The 21,827-nt window shown below is 41.2% G+C and overlaps 1 protein-coding gene across 1 annotated transcript in view; it reads right to left on the reverse strand.

Annotated features, from left to right (window-relative positions):
* Positions 1-20,842, reverse strand: part of LOC308114509 (ankyrin repeat and IBR domain-containing protein 1-like) — a 32,319-nt gene extending 11,477 nt beyond the window's left edge. Inside the window, exons 1-14 of the mRNA XM_080471436.1 lie at positions 20,692-20,842; positions 18,744-19,029; positions 17,736-18,036; positions 16,420-16,602; positions 15,803-15,920; positions 10,709-10,917; positions 7,511-7,599; positions 7,057-7,201; positions 6,334-6,500; positions 6,123-6,211; positions 5,286-5,416; positions 1,257-1,391; positions 649-735; positions 235-301 (exon numbers count right to left, since the gene is read on the reverse strand). Of these exons, the coding sequence (XP_080327562.1) occupies positions 235-301; positions 649-735; positions 1,257-1,391; positions 5,286-5,416; positions 6,123-6,211; positions 6,334-6,500; positions 7,057-7,201; positions 7,511-7,599; positions 10,709-10,917; positions 15,803-15,920; positions 16,420-16,602; positions 17,736-18,036; positions 18,744-18,931 (1,909 nt within the window). The 5' untranslated portion in view covers positions 18,932-19,029; positions 20,692-20,842. The remainder of the gene's footprint in view (positions 1-234; positions 302-648; positions 736-1,256; positions 1,392-5,285; positions 5,417-6,122; positions 6,212-6,333; positions 6,501-7,056; positions 7,202-7,510; positions 7,600-10,708; positions 10,918-15,802; positions 15,921-16,419; positions 16,603-17,735; positions 18,037-18,743; positions 19,030-20,691) is intronic.
* Between the last annotated feature and the right edge of the window lie 985 nt (positions 20,843-21,827).

The following is a 21,827-nucleotide window of genomic DNA, read 5'->3' on the forward strand; positions in this document are numbered from 1 at the left end:
GATTGGTGTTTTAAAGGGCTCGAGATGAGGCTTATTCACAAAGCCACACTTTCTTGTTACTTAGAAGTGCCTGGTGACTAATAACTCTACCCACTGTTGTTAATACATTATTAAAGCACCTTGGTGTTTTCTCCCTCCTGCCTACTTCTCAAAGCTCAATATCAGAGGACTAGATTAAGATGCGTCTAAATGTGTAATAAAGATCGACACTGTTATGGCAGACTGCACACTCACTTCCACTCAGGGCCCGACTAAGCTGTTCCATCTTCTCTTTGGCTGTTTTTAACAGGCGCTGCTCCAGCTATTGTGAGGGAGAAAGAAGCCGTTAGGTTTTACTGTTTACTGGAAACTCATCCTGAGGAGCCCACCCAACCAAACAATGGAGACGCATCCGAAATACGAGATTACATAAATTAGCGAAGGTGAGAGCTGCAGACTATTTTTACAAGGCTTTGTGATGTGCAGAATACAGTCGTACTTTATTTTCAATTCTGTAGTTATGAAGTTTATTACATTGGGCAGTATGTCCACCTATGAGGTCGTGTACCAGCTTTCTGCTCGGGTGCGGGGCGCCGACCGACCGCATTCATTGCATTTGTACACTATGCAAAGCAGACATCATTGGAAGGCAAAGCCAGACCGGTTTACCTGATAGCTGTGCTCATGGTTCTTGAAGCGTGTGTAGTAGTGCATAAAACGGTCGAGTTCCTGAAAACTCTTGTGCTTCTTCTCTGCCTGCGAAAGCGTGATGAGACACCAGTCACAGTCAATAATCTCTAAGCATGTTGCTCCCTCTCATACAGAAGCTGTAAATAATGTGGCCGTGAGAAGTCAAAGTAAGTAGTGCTACTGGTAAAGTCTCCACTTGTGATTGCGATAAATGCAAATAATGAACAGTTTTTTAGCCAGGGAGGATGTACTATGGATGGCCGAAGACCATCTTGCATGTTTTCTTTTGCTTAGGTACATGCAGACTAACGCTTGTACTCTTCTCGGCTGTTTGCATACATTTTCACATTTCCTCATGTGATATCACTGGAGTCTTTTTCCATTTAAAACTAACATGCATTATAAAGAACAGGAGGCACAGCATTTACTGTGTGCCGTCTTAAAAAAAGATGCTCCCTGAGAAACACCAGCCATAACTCAAGGCTGTCATATTTTATAAAGGATACAGTTAACCATGCGGGAAATATATATAGAAAAAAAAAAGATGAAAATATGATAGTGCTGTGTGCCCGTGTGCATGCGTCTACCTCTTCAGTCATCTCCTTTGACTGCTCCTCCACCTGTTGGATGACCTCGTAGCGCGTACAGCGATAGTAGCCCCCCGTCGACGAGCTGTGCTTTTTCCACTCCTCCAGACAGATCCAGCAGAAGTCGTACTTACACTGCAGGAGCAGGGTGCAAAGGGGAAGGTTCAGTTAATTCTGTTCTGGTCAGATAACACTTTAAAGAAAAAGGAAAAAAAAGAGGATGACCATTTGTTGATACTGGTTCAGGTGTGCCAATTAATTTTAGATGTCATGGCACACTGAAAAAACACTTGAAAATTTGAGACCACCCCCTCTGTGACATGCGACACACACAATTCAGCTGTTTATTTGCACCTGATTACTGCCGCCCGATGTTCATTAAATGAACAAGTGATTTTAATTCAGCTGGAACAATCAAATAAGAGCAGAAAACGATAGAAAAGTTGTTGCCTCGGAGGGCCAGTGTGTGGGATTTTGGTGGATCTATTTGCAGAAACTGATTTGGTATTCAAAACAGTGTTAAGTCAGGGGGTCAGAAATCTGAACAGACCTCCTGCTGCCTCAGACAGATTTGACTTGGAATGTTTGCATCTTTAAACATGCAGGCCACAGAACAATCTGGGATCATTTTAACCATGTAACATACAGGGAAGTCAATAGTAAACTTTCTGAGAAGCACTTAATAAATTCATATCAAGGCCACTTTTTTTTTTTATACACCTGTCACATCTCAAACAACAAAGAGGCAATAGAAATAATTTCCACAATTGGCACATAGATGTTATATGCATGTACTTTGAAGCAAATCCAATATGGTAAGTTGAGAAGACTCACTGAGATCTATTGATATGACATGGACCCTCCCGTAGTCTATAACCGCATAAAAATAAGAACAGCTGCATTTATAATTTTTTATAAAGAACAAGTACTTTGTATCTAGATGCTAAATAGTTCATCTCTATTAGAGTACTCTCATACAGTAGTCCAGAACATACCATTTCCCCTCTGTCATGTGTGTGTAATCTTTTTATAACACAGAGACCTATAAGAGGAGGAAAATTCACTTGGTTGCAATCCGTAACAATGCTACTCAATGACACTATATCCTCCAAACATTGCATTGTACTGCATAACAAAGTTACAATTAGGAGCAAGAAACATCTTTGCAAAGTAATCTCGACAAGACCCTATGACTCATCCTATTTATCAATGTTTTTCCTTTAAAGATGACAATTCACAAGAGACGTGGCATCTGTTTGAACCTCTGAGTGAATCCTCGAAGCTGCTGCCACTAGAAGGCACTCAGACTACATCTGTGATCAGCAAGTTCCACTGGGCAACAAAACACTACAGCCTCTCCAATCTGCAGACTATTTGGATGTAAGTGATTTTTCTCTCCGTGACACAAGTGCTTCTGTGGGTGACAAGTTAGCCAGAGTAACAAAAAAAAACAAAAAAAACAGCTGAGACCAGTGTTGTCCTGGAAACACAATGTTTACTTGACACCTGAGAAGAATCAATAGCAAGTAAAAGCTGAACTTGGGGAAGGTGTGAATGGAGGGATAGTCAGACCGTAAACAACATGTGAAACAGAGACTCGAGATTAAAAATGTGCGAAGCCATGCCAGATAGAAGAAAATGGCAATGAAAAGACAAAGGTTCCTTAGTAACGCTGAGTCCTGTGTTTCCAAGCAACAGGGGTGAAGCCATTTCTTAGCGCGTAATAACAGGTCAAGAGGCTGGGCCCTCCATGGCCTCTCAGCCCGTGAAAGCTGTGCCATTTCTCCCAAACCAATCTTCATCTAGAGTCGGCCTCTTTAACCAGCAGAGACGGCGGCAGGGCTGTCACAGAGACAAAAAGATCCAGGCTGCATGTCTGTAACGTGCTCCCTTTCATGCTCTGCCCTCCAGCAACCGCGGTACTAACAGAGACACAGGTGGGCCACATGACGGTGTCTATTTAACCATCTCAACTCTCTACCTCCACCAGAGTCTTTTTTTTGGTTTTTCATCTCAGTCACCTCTGGTCCACTAAGACATAAAGAGCACGCTCGCACGCACGCACGCACGCACGAGTAGCTTTGAAGCTTTCTGATGGATATTTTTTTAATATGACAGTAAGTGTCTCTACAGCTTCTGCTTTTGACAGCAGGTCACCACAGCAAGTCATTCCAACTTGCAGCATAGGTTTGGCAAGTTTTTACACTGTAAAACTCTTCCTGCCACAGCCTGAATTCAAACCCTCGTCAAGGTTCAAAGCGTAACCTCATGCCCCACCTGAGGGAAAGCACTCCTAAAACTATAGTTTACAACACAATAGTGGGTGTATCGCAACCAACACTGTGATAATGGCCAACAACATAAGTAGAAATATAAAGTGCTTTGAAAATTTTAGAACTGCAGCCAACAAGGTCATGATATGAAAAACAGACTTGGAAATATAGGATTTTTCACTTTTGCGATTTCCTCATTAAGTACAGTAGATGGTATAGTCATTACATTCAGTCAATGAGGATATATTGATGAAACACTCTGGCTGTAAACTTACTTCATGACATTACTGGTAAGTTGTTACATTATGGGCATTATTACATTTAAATATTCAAAATTCTTACATTATAATTTGGCAGGTATTCCATTATTGGTTGCTACAAGGTGAACATGCAATATGCAGTAATTCTGAATACTATGATAAATATAGTTTTTTGGTTGTTAGATGTCTCCACACCTGACTGCATCGTCCTTGTGAATCCCCCTGGCAGCATTTTAAAATTCAAAAGATTGGTTGATTTTGTTCGGCTCTGATTTCCTCCCTGTGGGAACCAGGTATAAAATAATTAGCTTGTCAATCGAGTGAAATAGTTGATTTAGGTACCCTCAAAATTCGATGAATTTCTTGCCGTTCATAACACTTTTCTTCTATATTAAAATATCTGTGATTTAGAATTTGCAGGGCATGAATGGTCAGTGCTTGGAAACATAGTTTCTCACAGTTCAGTCAGTCTATTTGCGATACGGATACTGTCCATGCTGATCTCACGATGTTAAATTTGAGATAAATTGCGCGGTTCACAACAAGAAACTATAAACTTCTCTCGGAATCCAAAGACTTAACTTCCAAATATTAAAGTGCTGGCTGACAAAAGAGAGAAGTTTAAAAGTATCTCGTCAGACCTCACTGCACTCACAAAGATGGCAATCTGCCCAATACATTCTGAAATATCAAACCTGAGATTTAGGCTTGGGCTCGATGCAAGTGGAAGGCTTGTAGAAAATCAAAAAAATGGATCATTCTGGTGTTTGAGTAGCACATGTGTGCTTGGTTAATTTGGCTGTAAGATTCTGATGTGTCTTCCTAGATTCTTACTCGGCGAATAAACTTTATTCTCAGTTGAACTGCCTGTTACCACGAGCCTCTCTTGGCTATATCAGCACTGGTCTTAGCCAAATGTGGTATAAATGGTTGAAAAACCAAATAACGCACAAATGAGTAACTCAGTTGCCTATATAACATTTGTTCGCCCATTATAACAACATGCTTCCTCTGTAAATGGTGGAGTTGCTTTTAGATGTCAGTATAATTGAAAACACAGTTTTACATTTCAGGCAATCACAGTTACACACAATCTACATGGTTTTATTTCAACCCAATATCAAAAACTGCAATTACATTTAATCTCAAAACACCAGCACACGGCTCTGAATATTCTTAAAGCAAGTTAATTTCCCATTGAGAAATATAGTTTTCAAAGCACTCAAGTCTTTTGGGAGGGAAAAATACAGCAGCAGCAGCAGCGGCAGGAGGAAAACCTAGGTGTAAGGGGTTTTTTCCGAGCAAGATGTTTTTTTTCTGAAGTTGTTTAAAGCTCGTGATTAAATACGGACTCGTTCTCCCACATTTTCAAAAGCCCAGTTTAGACTGCTTTCTCAAAGGGAAAACAACCTAATAATAGTTCTGGCAAAAGCCGGTGAGAGTCACTTCATTACATATCACATTAGTAAGACAAGTGTAAAATCTCCTTAACTCACCTTCGCACACTGCATGTGATTACAGCCCTCGTTTTTCTGTATTGGAGATTTGCAGTTGGCGCAGGATTTGGAGTTAGTGAGCAGCCATAAGCAGTTGGCCGCGTCCTCATAAGCTTCACTCACACCAGCCACTTCAACAGGAAGAGAGGAAAGTAAACAGAACAAATAAAGGCATAATGAGACAGAATGAGAATGGCTAGTACTACAGCATCAAAACAGAGCACTATACTGAGTGGGAAATTGTCCTGCCTGACTAATGTGTATTGCTTATATATTTTGCTAACATCTCCCAAGATGCTCATGCGCCCACACACACACATGCACAGACAGAATAATTGGCTATTATCAAAGAACCTCTGATGGGCTGTTTGAAATGCCAAGATAAAACAGAATCTGGGGAAATCGAAGGGGAAGATAGTTTTGAAACAAAATAATTGCTTTTATCTTCTGACTGTCACATCAACAAAGTGGCACTTTGGAGCGACTCGGGGCACCTTAAATCATCTGTTAGATTGCCCTCAGACCAATTACTGCCTCTAAGCATTGCATACTCTCACTGAGTAGGTTGTTCATTTTAATTAATAATTCATCATCAACATGGTGGATTTTAATTGGCCCAGCGCTAAACTGTTTGTAATTACTGTGGTTGAGTTGCGGGGACAGCACCTCGCAATCAATCAAGCTTGCAGCCCCCAAAAATGTCTGGGAGAGTGACAGGACTGAATTACAAGCTAAACATATGAGCTTAAACGACAAAGTAGATAAATACAAGAAATGGATTGACTCCTACTGCATAAAACTACCAGCCGAAAAGAAAACGGCATGGGCAACACTCACATTCCTCTGGCCTCATCTCAGTGACTTTCTGGAGCCACATCTTCCAGGTCTCACAGTCACAGGGCTCGTGGGCCTCACCCTGACACTCCCTGGAATAATGAACACACAGAAAAACAACGTCGCGATTAGGCCAGCCGCTTTGAAAATCACAGCAACAACAGAAGGGTTCACTTTTCATCTTCACACATGTCATGTTGCACTGACGACTGACCAGCAGAAGAGGTGGCCTTTGCCACAGTCTACAGCAGGAGCCCGGAGGAGAGGAAAGCTCAAAGTGTCCGAGGTTGAAGTTCCCGGGCCCTGCGTGCTCAGGCGTACTGCTCTCTCACAGCCGGCTTCTGGACACCAGCGGATTGCTGAATTGTTTTCAACAAAAGCCTGTCAACCGAAGAAAAAGAAAAAAGCAAGAATAATTCATATGAGTTGGCAGTCCAACAATCTACAGTTGGCTTAACAAAACAATGTTTTTTACTGAGAAAAAAAATGATATAAAAAGTGTTATAGTGATAGTGATAGTGTACTTTTAATAGATTGGTTTATTTTGAATACATAAATAGCACAAAGGCAGTATTGTTGTTAAATTACAATAGTTGTTAAAATATCACAACCATAAAAGATTTGTTAATCAAAGTGTAGTAGCTGTATAGTTATTGATTTTATCTAATTAGACCTAACCACATGTTTCTCTACATATATTATGTTAACATCTAATGAATGACACTGTGCTATTAAAGTGAAACCTTTGTTTCAAATCAAAACAGATCTCGAGGTCACTTTGTGACTGATTTAGAGGCACGAAAAACAAAAAATGTCAACAATGACAACTCAAAAACACTGGACATTTTGTTGAGTGTTCATCTCTTAATGAGGGCATATTATGTCGATCTTCTACAGGATCATGGCTCAGGACGCGTGTGTTTTATATCCCACGTACCTTGATGTCAAACTGGAGGTAGCGCTTGTCCATCTCTCTGGAGACCACACTCTCTATGACCTCCACAGGCACCAGCTGGTAGCAGTCAAACGCCGGGCAGAATATGTTGTGCGCTTCTCCTTCTTGAATCTTTAGATTCAGAAACCTAAAGACAAGCAAACGCATTAAGTAGAACGTTCATTTAAATTAACGACAGTGGTTTGTCATGTTGTTTGAAATAGTAAGGGAAAAAAGATGACGGTACATATTAATTCTTATATTTGTAAGTCTCACTTCACTTATGTGGAATAATTACATTAAATATTAACACAAAATAAGTTTATTGTCATTTACTGATAAGCAGGAAAGACATGACACACAAATATCAAATATCAAATTAATGAATGTACAATTTAGAGTAACTTTGAGAGTAACACTGAAAGTTCAGTGACAAAGCGTTACACATTTGACTCACCCTTCCCAGCATGCTCTGCAGAATTCATGGCCACACGACATGTCAACGGGCTCCTCAAAAACAGAGATGGAAGACATGCAGATCCCACACTGTGAGAGAGCACACACACACACACACACACACACACACACACACACACACACACACACACACACACACACACACACACACACACACACACACACACACACACACACACACACACACACACACACACACACACACACACACACATTACCAACTGAAGTGTAAACAGCCCTTTACAAAGCTAAACATTTTGCTTAAAATTTCATCCTAATCAGGCATTCACTCAAAATGATGTGATTAGTGTCCTGATTTTTAATATCGAATGGAATCTCATGGATGGGAAAGTTAAGCTTGTATCATTTGGATGTGGGAAACTGCTTAAGTGTATGAAATTAGACACAATAGTGGCCCTGGAGTGCTGGAATTATGACTTCTGCCCATTGTGAGGCTCACGGAGGAGATTTGTTCTGTCATCAGTTGCATTTTCTCACACCCACACAAAGACCAGCCACAAACAGAGGACAAACACAAAAGCCTTGTTACAGTGAGAGACTGACCCTCGCAGAAGACATAAAGAAGGCAGTGTACTTGAACAATGTAAGTATTGATTTGTGAAAGAGCACAATGTGATATTATCAACTGTAACCTTTAAAAGAGCCCTTGAGTACACTCGTTCGATTGGCACAGTGCCGGGTGAGGCATGCCTTCTCAGTTCCAAGAGGTTGCTGTCAGACAAATGCAAACTCTGATTTCTCGTGGAGTAATTGATTACTCAAGTCTGTCAACTTCAACTATCATTTTTCAACAGGTTACTTCAAAAAGATATGTCCTCTCATACTCAACTTTTCAGAGACTGACAAAAAGCTACGTTCACAATGGGCAGGTGTCAGAAGCATCATAAAAAGTACTACTTTCACACTTTAGTGCATGGTGTATTTCTTGAAAGCAACAGATCATAGTAATCACTGTTCATGAATTCTGAATGACAAACCTTTATACTGTTCATTGCAAATTCTGCAGTCTGCTCTTTAAATGCATCCGGTTTTGCAGGTTGCTACACAGTAAAGTTATCAAGATGAAGTAACACTTATTTGATGTAGAGCACTAGAGTTGACAACCTGGCGTGATAGCTTCTTAATGCACGAGAGCTCCTTTTGTTAGCCTTAATGTGATCTAACACTCCGTGGTGGTTTCTTTTAACAGACGGAGGTCTAGAGGTGGCTGTACATTGTGTGACTTGTGCTGTATTAAAGAAAGATGGATAATCATGGTACTACATTGGATCGTGGCTGACATGGTGTTATGTTGTACAGTGGTGTGACGTTACACTATGTCTGTGATGGTGCGACCACAGACAGATTTAGATAATCTTCCAACAGTGTCAAACATCTGAGTGCAAGCTACAAGCTTCAGCTAATGACAACCTATGAATATGTAATGAGCAAAATGATACCACGATGCATCAAAACATTTCAAACTATTCCATGTTTGCCTCCAAATCAAGCTTTTTTTTCTAAAACGACGCCACTCATGGGCCACTTTGTTTATTTCATGGTTGTACGGGCAGTGTTCGTAGATGATATACATGATAATGTTCTTGCATATTCAAGTATGTAGTAGTACTTGTTGCCGATTCAATAGAGGGTGAAAACGTGGAGTTAAACTGAAACTTGCTAGGGCTGAGTTTGCACAAGCCCTAACAAGAAAAATTGCCAAAATCATGTAAGCTGATGAAGACCGTCAGCCTGGAATTTTTATTTGGGTAAAGGACATAATGTTGTATTAGTTGTAATTTTCACCTTCGCAATTTGTCGGAAGACGGCAGAGGAAATGTCCATGCATGCTTGTTAATTATGTGGAAATCTCAGACAAGGTCAGATTTACAGGCGGGCAATTTAACTGAGGGTGTGTAAGCCCTCTTCCAGCAGGGAGTCAATAGCAGTCCATGATAACCTTGCCTAAATGCAGATTCTGAGAGCACAGTGTCAAAATAAACCATCCATTAGGATTTGATGGAATATTAATATATTTATAAATGTCTTTGACCAACAACAGCTTTGTCCAATTGGTTAAACAGCTACAACGACAGGTATTTATCCCTCCATAAGCCTGCCATTCATTACAGTCCTGTGGGAAAACCTTTAACTTTTAACATTTAAGTTTGATGCAGGAAAAAGGTTAAAAAGTAATGTTATTTTTGTTTACATTTTAAGTTGCCGTCCTGGGAGGGTTGAACCTTAATAACATACTTAGATGAAAATATTAATTTTATGTTGGCTCCCTGCATATATCAAAACGAACAAAGCAGCGGTTCTCCTCGGAGTCAACGAAGGCCTGCATTCGTTTATGTTTGCAGCGCAGACCACTAGAATACTAATGACTGTGAGCAAAGTAATGCTGGGTAAAAGTGAAACATTATTTGGTGAGACAGGTGTGATAGCAAAGATTTAAATAATTCAGCGGAATCACTTCAGGAAACGTGTGGCATCGAAGGGACTTGATTTAAACAAACACCTGTGTACAGTTTTTATAGGTACACTGCCAGTTACAATTTGTCTCTCCTTTTCCAGGCTCGCAGCTATCCCTTGTTCCTATAGCAGCTCTGTGGTCAGGAGAACATGCTGCTCCCTGAGGCTGCTCGCGCTTTAATTTCATTTGATTGTTCTGCACTGATAAGTACAGTTAAACAGACACTGTAATAATGGCCTCATCAACTACACCGGCTACTGTCAATTAAAGTTCTCTCAAACTTTCTTAACTTAGAAATACTGAAAAAAAAATAATACAGCCAGTTCAAGGCATGGTCTCACTTTGTGCACATTCATGTCAGTGCTGTCACCGGGAGGCACATATGAATAGCATCTCCAACCGCAGCCGTAAGGAGTTATTGCCATGCATGATTTAAATGTCTCCCTGCTCCAACAGAGCAGATTCACAAGGACGATGCATCATCAAGCTCTGCGGAATTGTGATAATGTGCCGTCACTGCAGTCAGGTGTGGAGACATCTAAACCAGGAGCAGAAAAAGTACAGTCTTGTAGGAAAACGCCGCCCTACTTTTTCATTTTTATGTTTCCTACAAATGAAGCTTAACCTTCAAATTTATCAGGTTAAAAAAACCCTGACTCATTTCATTTCTTTCCTGTTAGGGGACTTCAGGACATCCCTCACCAGAGCAGGCTCCTCGTCAGCAGGCACAAGGCTGATTTGGTCCGGGGAGGTGATGGACGAGCGGGTGGTGCGTGGCGTTCGAGGTGAGGGCAAGGTGTCCCATGCATTATAGCCACTTGGAGGTGGATTGGGCATCTGCACCCCTGAGCGTTGACAGCAATCCTCTGCATTGGTCATCCAGGCTTCTAAGAGCTTCTCTCTGTCCCAGTCTGGTGCAAAAACAAAAACGACTCGTAAAGAAACAGACACACAAAATATAGGACAAAACATAAAACCCACATAAAGTAAAGTAAGTAAATGAGAATATGATTCACTATGAGCTGACTGTAACAATAAGCTGTGATGAATTGGTTAAGAGTCGAGAAAGAAAGTAGACAAAAAAATAAAAAAGGCTACAGGAGATTCCTATTCTGAAAGAACTCTACGATCGTCTAAACAATGGAGTTGTCGTTATCACTCTCCTCTCACAAAGAGTCCAGATGGAGTCCGGGCTTTAAGGCTTTTCTTTGCAGAGTTTGCATGATCTTTTAGTGTGTGGGTAATCAGATTTTCTCCAACAGTCCAATAAGGTACATCATTCAAGGTTAATTGGTGATTCTAAATTACCTGTGGGTGTGACTGTGTTGTCTCTGCCTGTGTTTGCCCTGTGATGCAGAAGCAACCTGTCCAGAGTGAACCCTGCCTGTCGGCTGGGAGCGACCCAGACTTGGATAAAGCAGTATAGAAGACAGATGCAGGTAAACAATGGAGTCAAATTCCACTGCATATCCAATCGAGGACATAAACCCTTTGTTTTTGTTTTTTTGAACGGTACAATATATATAAACGCTGCGGTCCTGATGTTTATTAAGTCATGTTATGAGAAAGGAGGCTAAGCCCTGTTACCCTGTTACATGAAGGGTTTTTAAATAATAGCTCTAATCTAAAATCACAGGAATGGTAACAGCTCTGATACAACTTTAATTCAGCCTGTTACAAGATTTGTTCTCAACTAAACACCTGTTTCTTCCAATTAAAATCTATTTCCCGCCCTGCAGCCTGTCTTGTATTTGCTGGAAATCAGTTCAACATAAATCTACCCAGAATGGCAACAGTGCCATCAAACCTTTCCAAACGACCAACAGTGAAGACCTGCTGCCATCTGGTTTTCTGTTTTAGAACAGCTCTTCAATCTCGTATTCTCACAAGAAAGGCTTTGAGAGCCTTCCAGCACAAATACTGAACGACTTGTGGACTGTGGCTGAGCCCAAATATTCTCCTCTCCTAAAATAAGGAAAGTGACCCGGTCAACGGCGCAATTAGGCCTTTATCAGCCCCAAGACACGCTTCACCACCAATCAAATGCCTCAGACTCTAAATGGCCTCGTTTAGATAATGACTGTCGCAACAATTCCCCTTATTTCCATTCAATTACAACTAATCAGCGAGTGTGACCCTATCTTCATGCCTTTGGCCATTAAAATGAATCCAAAATTACACGACTTCCCAATTAAGTCCTAAAAATCAAAAATTAGCTGGGAAATACAAGTTCTCAGAAAGAACAGAAAGATGGATTTGCAGACTATACAACATTCAAAAAAACAAGAGAAATGATAAAAGAAAACTCAAAGCATTATTATCGGAATGTGAAAATTAAAAAGTGAGGAATTTGCGAAAGTTTTCGGAGGACATGAATAACCCACAAGTCTAAGACCTCCCCCTTTTAGCACAATCCTGAAACCCTTCACTCTTCCTAAACAAACAGCCAACACGCTGGTGATCTGTTGAATAAATCCAGCACCACTCTGGAGCTCTCAAAACTATGTCTCACGAGCACAGCACACACAGCAACTCAGCTTGTTTGAATTCCAGCATGAGGCAGTGTAAGAGTCAAAGTCTAAGTCATTTTAAGTGTTCGACCAAACTGTGAATCAAGTCTCATTAATCAAGCGATCTTGGCAAAGTGTTGCGTAAAGCTGGTGGGACAAATTGCTGCAATAAAACGGGTCAAATCAATGAGCACATTTACAAGACCATGAACATCTTAAAACTGGGAGCAATCAGGTTGCTGTAATAATCAGATTGATGTGTTTACGTGCGCCGCAAAAATGCAATAATTGGAAAACTGCCGGTTTACGCGTCAATACGTACGGAGTGGCGTTAGGCTCAAACTTTCCATTATTCTCGAAATATCTGTTCTTGTCCTGTTGAACATGGCAGCGTTTACTTTCTTTTAGCTTTGATGAGTTGGTCTCCTCTTCACACCAGAAGTGGCTCTTTGTTGACTTTCTACTGCTGCACAATATGTTGGTTCTCTTTAGTCCTCCACTCGCATCGGAACTATGTCCCATCAAATTTTCTAACTATTCTTTTATTGGCACATGGAAAAGAACAAAATGCATCAGATTAATGGGTTTATATGCACAAGGACATGAGAATATTGTGCACAAATCTAGGAATGTTAATCAGATTTCTGATCATCAGATACCTTTCTTAATCTAATAAATATCTTATTGTGCAGTTTTCATGATCATTTCAATAATGAGACGTCTCCAGATCATAATTTCAGTCTTCATGTGAACCGATACGTCCAACTGCGGACAAATCCAAGCAGTTTAATCACATTTTATAACACTGCGGTGTCCAACAATAGGGCCTGGGAAATGTGTGTTTGACAAGAAGATCCAATCTGAGAATACCGTCCTTGCAAAGTTTAACCGTGGAAAGAGTAACTGTTGTTCCTTATGTGTGTAAAGGGTATTTCTGTTCTGTGTTAGTAAGTATAGCGGACATAAAACAATGACGGTTAGGATAACCTGACCTTAGAACGTGTGAAAGAATTGACAAGTTTTGGCCAACATCAGTTTAAAAAGAGACGTTGTTGCAGACGTTAAAAAAAAACTAAACAATTCATATGTTGCATTTTCGGTTGTAGTGAAGTTTAAAAAGAGAAAAAAATGGAATCAAATGTTGGGCATTTAACAGTAAATTGACAGTTAAGTTAAGTCTAGAGTCTAAATTGACTTTTAAATTATGTTGTCACACATTATTGTGCAAAAATAAGAAAAAGATAAATGTGGAGTTCTCCTTACATGCTACCATTTTAAGGTAAAAAAAATGGACGTACTATGTGCATCCTGAACTGAAATGTGTCTGACAGCATTAATATAACAAAATGTCAATATATCAAGACTAACCTGAGACTCAGAAAACTTCTGCTAACTTATTCATACTTTAAAAAAACTACAACCACACAAGTTATTTGACCAGCGAACAATCAGTGTTTGCTTTATGCAACTTCCTGGAGTGAGCAGCAGTCTACTGCACACTATACTTTCTAACAGGAAAGCAACAGAAAGGGATGAACTCAGGAAATAAACAAGAACTACCATTGAATAAAGTTCTTCCCCCATGACAATACAGGTCTACACAAAATTATACACAAAAATGCATCACTAGGATTGTTTGGCCCGGATCTGTGTTGAGGGCAATCTTGTTTAAAGTACTGAGGTTGTGAGTCGCCTGCATAAAATATGCATATAAAGAGGTTTTGTGCAAAGGACACAGCAAGTAGAGTTACGTTTAGTGCAGGTGGATAGAAAAATCTACACTGTCAGGTTGCATTCTTGAAGCATGTTGTGTGTCGTTTCCATGGGACAAATCTCTAACCGAACCACTAATTTCAAAAGGCAAAGATAAACTGTGTTTTTCAAGATGTTCCAACAACTCCTGTGGGAATGGTCATTTTTCCCAAATGTTTCCCCAAACGTTACAGTTTCCTTGAAACAACATCTGGTAATGAGAGTTATTGTGCTAACACATTTCTACAGAGAGTCAGTCACATAGAAGAAGTTAGAACACGTCCCACGTTTTACTTCGCCAAAGCAGATCAGAGAACCAGTTTAGTGTCAATATCTACAGTAGGCATGTACATTTGTCCTCGTTTGGCTGCTACTGGCGGACCCATGAGAGATCTATGGTAAAGAATCACAAATCAAATGGAATCTAGTACACATGATGCATTTAATACAACTGCTTTGAAGCTTTATTCTTCCTGTGTAAGAAATTCATTGGGGAGGGCGAAACTTTTAGGACTGAAAAGAGTAGAATCTGAATCACTATCACCCGGACTAGACTGATGCAGGGCAGGAACAGAAGCTTATCAAAAGCATGTAACGTACAGGCGGCTCAGCTCCCCACAGCAGTCCAGCTTTCATGTGGCCCGCTCAGAAAATGAACTGCCTACCTCTGGATGAAGGACAGATTGACAGCTGTCGTATATTAACCTCTAGTGTTTACTCTTGGCAGTGTTCTCTTTGTCAGAATGCGACGCTCACCTCCCAAAAACCTTAAAAGGCCTTCACAAAAAGCTGTTTCTTATGAATATAGTAAAATTATTGAAATTAAATCACTTTTACTGTCTGCAAGCTGTAAGCCAGTTCAAAGAGGAAAGGCTCTCCTTATAAAGTCTCTTAACAAAGTGGATGTATCTTCATCTGAAAGAAAGAAAAATCAGCTTCTAAAAGTGTGCCTTATCAAGATAAATTATGGTTTGTTTGGCGAAAATAAGAGTATTTATCCTTTCACTAACCGTTAAGAAGAGTGGTAGAACTATCAAAGGATGGCGTCAACTCACTAATTGCATAAACTATCTTTTCAACGGGTCTGCAGCATTTTGAACGAAGCTTTGAGATTGAATGAAGCCATCAGTCTGAAAGCTGAAGCTGAACCTGAAGTGGGCTTTAAAGAAGGTCATTCGAAACGCCTGATAACAGCTCTGCTTTTCATTTAAAATCCACTGAGATTTGAAATGGGCATAATTGTCCTTAAAAAAAAAACGTTGCTCCAGAGGAAATTTAGCATGGATGAGTAGATAACATGAGTGAACTTGTATGATGAATGGATGGGTGAATTTTGTTCAGTTATTTGAAGAATTGTGTAAAGCTTTGGGGTTTTTTTGCAGCCACAAAGTTTAACAGAAACAAATGTTTGACGGTCGAAATATTTTCCTTAAAAAAAAAAACCTACAACTGACCTATCAAGTATTTCATTCAGCAACCATGAATAAAAGCAGTTGTTGTTCGTCTATATCTGTGCGTGTGTCTTTAATGGTACCGTGGGCACGTAGCAGTGCTTCAGCAGTGAAGAGGGGGGCTTGCAGCATGTCGGCTGTCTCCACTATCAGCATGTCCTTCAGTCTCCGCAAATCCTGAGGCCGCAGGCCCTCATACAGCTAGAGAGAGGGTGTTAGAAACAGGAGAGCAGAACAAGTGTTTAATAACAAGAGCCATGGTGGGGAGGATGGAGTAAAGGCAGAGAGAGAGGCAAACAAACTGTGCAGATGAGCAGAAAAAAAGTAAAGAAAGGGGCAATTTAGGATGAGTTCGGGGGAGGACAGGGAAGAGAGGCAATGACGGTGGGAGTAGAAACAAGTGACGGGAGACAATAAGAATAACAAGGACCTCGACTATAGATGATCACTGACACATGACTTAGCTGGACCCAGTGAGCTCACAGACTGATGACAGGGAGTCACGTGCCCACATGGATGACCTGTATTGTAGTGGTGTAGCTCAGTGGATTAAAACCCTGACAAACCCTGTTTTATTCCATTTTCCACAGCTTGGGGGACAATAGCGAGGGTTGGTGCAGGTCACAATGGAAGTGACGCCCGCTGAGAGTGACAAACAGAAATGTGTGTACCCACGGCCTCTTGGTATGTTATTCTGTACCTCTCTTCGGTCGAGAGCGGCATACTCTGCCTCTATGCCCTCCGCCTCGGGGGCAAGCGAGAAGACCATCTGCGACTCCAGGCGCAGGGCCAACTCCTTGTGGTGCTGCTTTTCGGCACAGTCACATGGAGTCTCGCGGTTCTCGTTCTCCGCAAACAAGTCCGCCTCTCTCTGCACCAGCAACTGATCAAGCAAAAAAAAACAAGTGGAAAATACAGCTTTGAGTAATTGGACCCATGCTGCATTGAAGAGCAAGAATTAAAGTTACAATTTAACTGGCTGTAGCTACAGAAGAGGTGGAGAGGTGGAGTGTTCCAAACTACACATGTAGTCAAAGGAATACAAAAGAAAAAGTTATGATTGTTGGAAAAACTAATGTAAATGATTCAGAACATATAAGTGAACAGTTTAAAAAAAAAAAAAAACGGATCTAATTTTTCCACTGATTTAGCAGCCCACAAAGCCCTTTACATTGTTACTCACTCAATCATGCACTGTGAGCAGCGTGGAGTTCAGTGTCCTGCTCAAGGACACTTGGATGAGGGATCGAACCTATAACCTTCTGACTGAGAGACAACCTACTCTAACCAACTAAATAATAGCCATCTAATTAGCCTCAAACACATGTGTATTTGACCTGTGGGAAGGAAATGCAGAACCTGGGGAACAAGGGAGAAAATTCTAATTCCAAACAGTCCAAACCAAATGAAAACATATTTCCTCTGAGAGAAGCATGCTGACCACTGTGCGTCCTGAAGAAATAAAGAAAATGAAATCATGAGAAAAATAGTCCATACTTAAAAGGCACTATGTAGGTAGTAGGTTGTGCATGTACTTTGGATTCTACCTTAAATTATGTTTACCATTCTTCCTCCTGCACAATGACAGCAAACATTTTAACAAACTCCGGTCTTTAAAAGGCCGACTGTTGACAGTCAAAACGATTTGGCCCTGGGATGTGATGCATTGATCCTCAGGGACTAATAAAGATGCATTATGTTGCACAGCATTTTCAAAAACACACTAGGGAGGGCTTTGATGTAATCATTATGAGCATGTGAATTATGGTTCCTTGCCCAGGGTGGCAGCTACAGCCACCACAAGGTCACACACCAGGAACTATTTAACAAATATTCCTTGTACAAAAGGGCAGATGTTGTATAATTAGTGGTAACATCAGGGTTTCTCTTGCCTCCTTCATCCTCCAGCTACTGTAACTGCCCCTCTCTTATTGACACGCATCAGTTTCCATCCAAATAATTTCTCATCGACAACTGAAAAGCTTAAAAAACATGTTGAAGACTGTACAGTCTCACCTCCACACATGTCTTCATGCCTGAAGCAGCAGCGTAGTGCAGGCAGGTGTTTTTCTTGTTGTCTGTGGCATTGACGTCGGCGGCCTCGTACTCTCCATGGTCCAGCTTGGCTCCGGTCCAGCAGAGGACCACCTGTAGACACTCCGCCCGGCGATACTCGTCTTCGTAGGGCCGAACGATCCGAGGCTGCAGCGCCCCCTCCGAGGTCAGGATCTGAGGCCCCATGCAAAGCAGGTGCAGGGCAGTTTCATTGTGCACATTACGCTTGTTAGGATTGCCATCTTTGCTGAAAAGAAAAGACCTGAAACAAGAAGGCAGAGAGCGAATGAAGGTCATTCTAATGTTTGGGATTATGCAAATAATCCAAGATGATGATGGACTCTTTAATAACTCAGAAATTGTTTTACTCTTTGAGACAACAAACTGATACACCTGTATCCTTTTTAACAACATAAAACAAAAATATGACAATAAATATAGCCATTGACAGATCAAGAGGAAGAAACCACTTTATTGAAATGTTGTACTTCTCAAAATAATATATATTTTTTAGGTAGAAAGACACACATAATGCAAATCTATTAAATAATTTTTCCATAAAATCAGTCTCAACCCTCAAATTTCCAAGTAGGAATGCAAAATGATAAGTTAGCGGGCAATAATACCATCTAATTGAAATAAAGAGAAGTGCGAGGTTGTTCACTTGTAAGATAGGAGGTTCTTGGAACAATGTCCTATTCCAACCCAGCATGTTGCATTCCTGAGTGGCACTAACAGATGGCTATGTGCAGAGACAGATGGGACAGAAGCATATAGAAGCAAAACATGAAAGATTCTTTCTTACACCACAGCGACACAATGATCAATGGAAGCTAATGATCAACAAGGGGTGCTCAGAAGTGCCCTGACACAAAGATCAGAACAGAAGCCAACCAGAAAAACTTTAAGACGGAACTTTTGAACTCAGAGCTGCTCGCTTCTTTGATTTTGACCGCTTCGTGTGCTCACCTGAGGAGGCGCGTCATGGCGTGCCGGGCAGCATAGTGCAGAGGAGTGTTGTGCTGGTACGACTCCCCGTATGTGGAGTTGGGATCCAGAGCCTCCTTAAACTGCGGGTTGCTCTCGAAGAGATGGCAAGCCAGCACCTCATCCCCGTTGATGAGCGCCTTGCGGAACTTGGTCGCCGTGTTGCCCATTTCTTCCCCCTGCCGCGGGCTCAAGCTCTGACTGACGCAGCAGCCTCGTAACTCGTTTCCAGCTCGTTCAGGTCCAGTAAGCCAGCATGCTGCACGTCCTGCACAAGAGACGAAAAATAAGGGCTGAATTCCTTAATGGATGTTTATACATCCAGCAAGGCCTTGAAAACCTTGAAAATGGATATGGCGCTTGCTTGAAAATACTTTAACTAGTTTATATTAAAAAAAAAAAAAGAAAAAGAAAAGCAGCCGTTCACTCCCTCTGAATCACAAGGACAGAAATTCCATCGTCAAGGTTGCTCAGTCTGCTCTGCCACAAGCTCCTGTGTCAGCATCACCACCGCACTTGTAAACCAACTCCCCCCAGTGTGACCCTTTTTTTTTTATTTTTTTGTTTTCTTATTGGAGACCTAAACATGGTGAGAACAAAGCTCACACAGAGATTAGGACAAGACTTCCTCTGGCATCACCAGGAGCTTCCGTCCTCCCTGTGCCAACAGCGCCCGTCCCACTGAGGCCAGGACTCATTGTGAAGCGAGACATCCTCAGCTGAAGAATAACACACAGCGAGTCCGCATCCCGCTTCCACCAGAGCGCCATATGGTCATGACTGTTAGGGCAATGTGAGGCTTTTATGTATTTTTGGTGAGCTACAGCTCAAATCTACAAAGGATAGTCAATCCTTTTAGTCCAGTGCATGTCCCACTCATCACTTTGCAAACCTGTATGTTTAATGTCACATTGGTTGAGATAAATAAAAAGTAATAAATGCACATATTCCTGCTCCAGTTAATCGCCGTAAAGCATGAGAAGGCAGTTCTGATATTGACCGCTGATTACTTCATGCAGTTTATGTAAAAAACATTTAAAAAAAAAAAAGTTTCTGGCAGCTTGATCCACTTTGTTTATATAACTATGTACTTAAAGGGTGAGTGTAGTTCTTTCCTGCATGGACAGTGTCATCATGTAAACAGTGCAACCAGTGGTACAAGTCAGCTCATCTTGCATTACAAAATGTGTGTCAACTGTGTGCCATGTGAGGACAGGTCCACTGACACAATAAACACACACTGTCCCACCCTGACCAGCGCTTGTAAACACTTGATCTTATGCTCGTGGATGGTGCAATCTCCAAATGTATAACTAATTAACCCGGCTGACAAAGGTTAACGACACCCCCCACCACACACACACACACAAGCACACGCACACGCACACAACAGTCGCCACACACTTCTCACCGTGGCTCTCAAACAACGCCAGCCAGCCGTTTAACATTTGCAACAATATCGGTAGTTTACTGCCACTTGTCACTAAACTGCAGGCCTTCTCTACCCCACCCCCCCAGTGTCGTGTGGCGCTTACCATCCTCGCTAGCTCGAGCCGACGGCAGCGTGTTGCGTTTAATGACCAGCCCTCTTTGTCATATTACTGCTTATAACGCAACACCTCCTCCAGGCACTGACCTTAACGCAGAGACGGCTTGCAAACAAATCCCCGTGTTGACAGCGCGAGTTGTAAGCACAGTAAATACAATGTTGCTCGCTCGCTATATATGTTATTCAAAAACATATCAAATTCTAAAAAAAATAAAAAATAAATAAATAAATAAATACACCATGACGCGAGCATCTGCGTGGACGAACGTCAGCGCACGCGCTAGCGGGAGAGCTAATCGCGCTGCTAGCCAACTTCATGCTAGCCGTAGCACAGTTATTAAAACTCTGTAAACAGTGACAAACAAAAGTGTTCCGACTTACACCGGGGGGACACGTCACGCAGAGGAAGGCGTGTCCGTGTACATCGAGCGTTCGCGGCAGGCGCAGGAAGCGGAGCGTCTTTTGGTTGAGGCGAAGCAAACCTTGTCTATAAATAATATGTGTTGCCTCTGTCAACTCTCCAATTGAGTCTGCTGCCTGCAGCTCGGGTTGCCAGGTTTCAGTACAAACCCCCCACCCCCACCCACCCACCCACCCCCAAAACAGGCGGAGAAAGATGCGGCTCTGTGGTTCTTCCAAAGCCAAAAACCGTGAAATGCGACTAAATAACAACTGCTAAACTCGGTCACAGTACATACTAATGTACGGAAGGATACTCTTTTTTAAAGTTTCACTGTGGAATAGCTCATGTCAGGGATTTTACTAAATTCGAGCAAATGGGCTTGTTTTGTGTCTTTGTTCTTTATTTTGATCTTTACTATTCATTCGGTCCAAACATGTCAAAACCGTGGTATGAAACATAATAAAAATACGTACAAAAAAAATCTCTTTAAACTAATAAGAATTCATATTCAACACACTCTCGCTCTCGCTCTCTCTCAAACTCTCTCTCACATACATACAAACATACATACATGCATAGACATGCAAAACTCTGTGTAAATAAACGTATTTATGAATATACGTACATATATACATAATAAATAACGGTGTACCCAATGGCATACATACACAAAATATATATGATTTATGTGTATTTTTTGTGTATTTGTACCCAATGGCATACATACACAAAAAATACACATATAGCATATAGTTCTCGTTTAACATGTCTGAAAAAGGGTTAGGAAGAAATAATACTTAGAAGTTGTCAAGCAGCTCCAACAAGTGAAGAGGAAGAATTCCCACTGTTCCGTTGCACGCATGTATATAGAGCACTTACTGTATGAAACGGATTTTGGTCGGTTTTGGTAATAGATTGAGACGAAGAAAATCTATGGGTATGGAGAAGGCTGTTGGTGTAATACCTAATAAAGGCCGCTAGAGTGCGACAAACTCCGGAAAAAGTAAAAACGCTGTTAACGCTTGCCGTGATGGTTTTTTTTGTGTGCGTACCGCTCAATATTATATTACACACAATATTTTATGAATGGTTGCGAGTAAATCCTTTTTTTAAA

Source organism: Lipophrys pholis, assembly GCF_963383615.2.
Source record: "Lipophrys pholis genome assembly, chromosome: 9".
In the NCBI taxonomy this organism is placed as follows: domain Eukaryota; kingdom Metazoa; phylum Chordata; class Actinopteri; order Blenniiformes; family Blenniidae; genus Lipophrys; species Lipophrys pholis.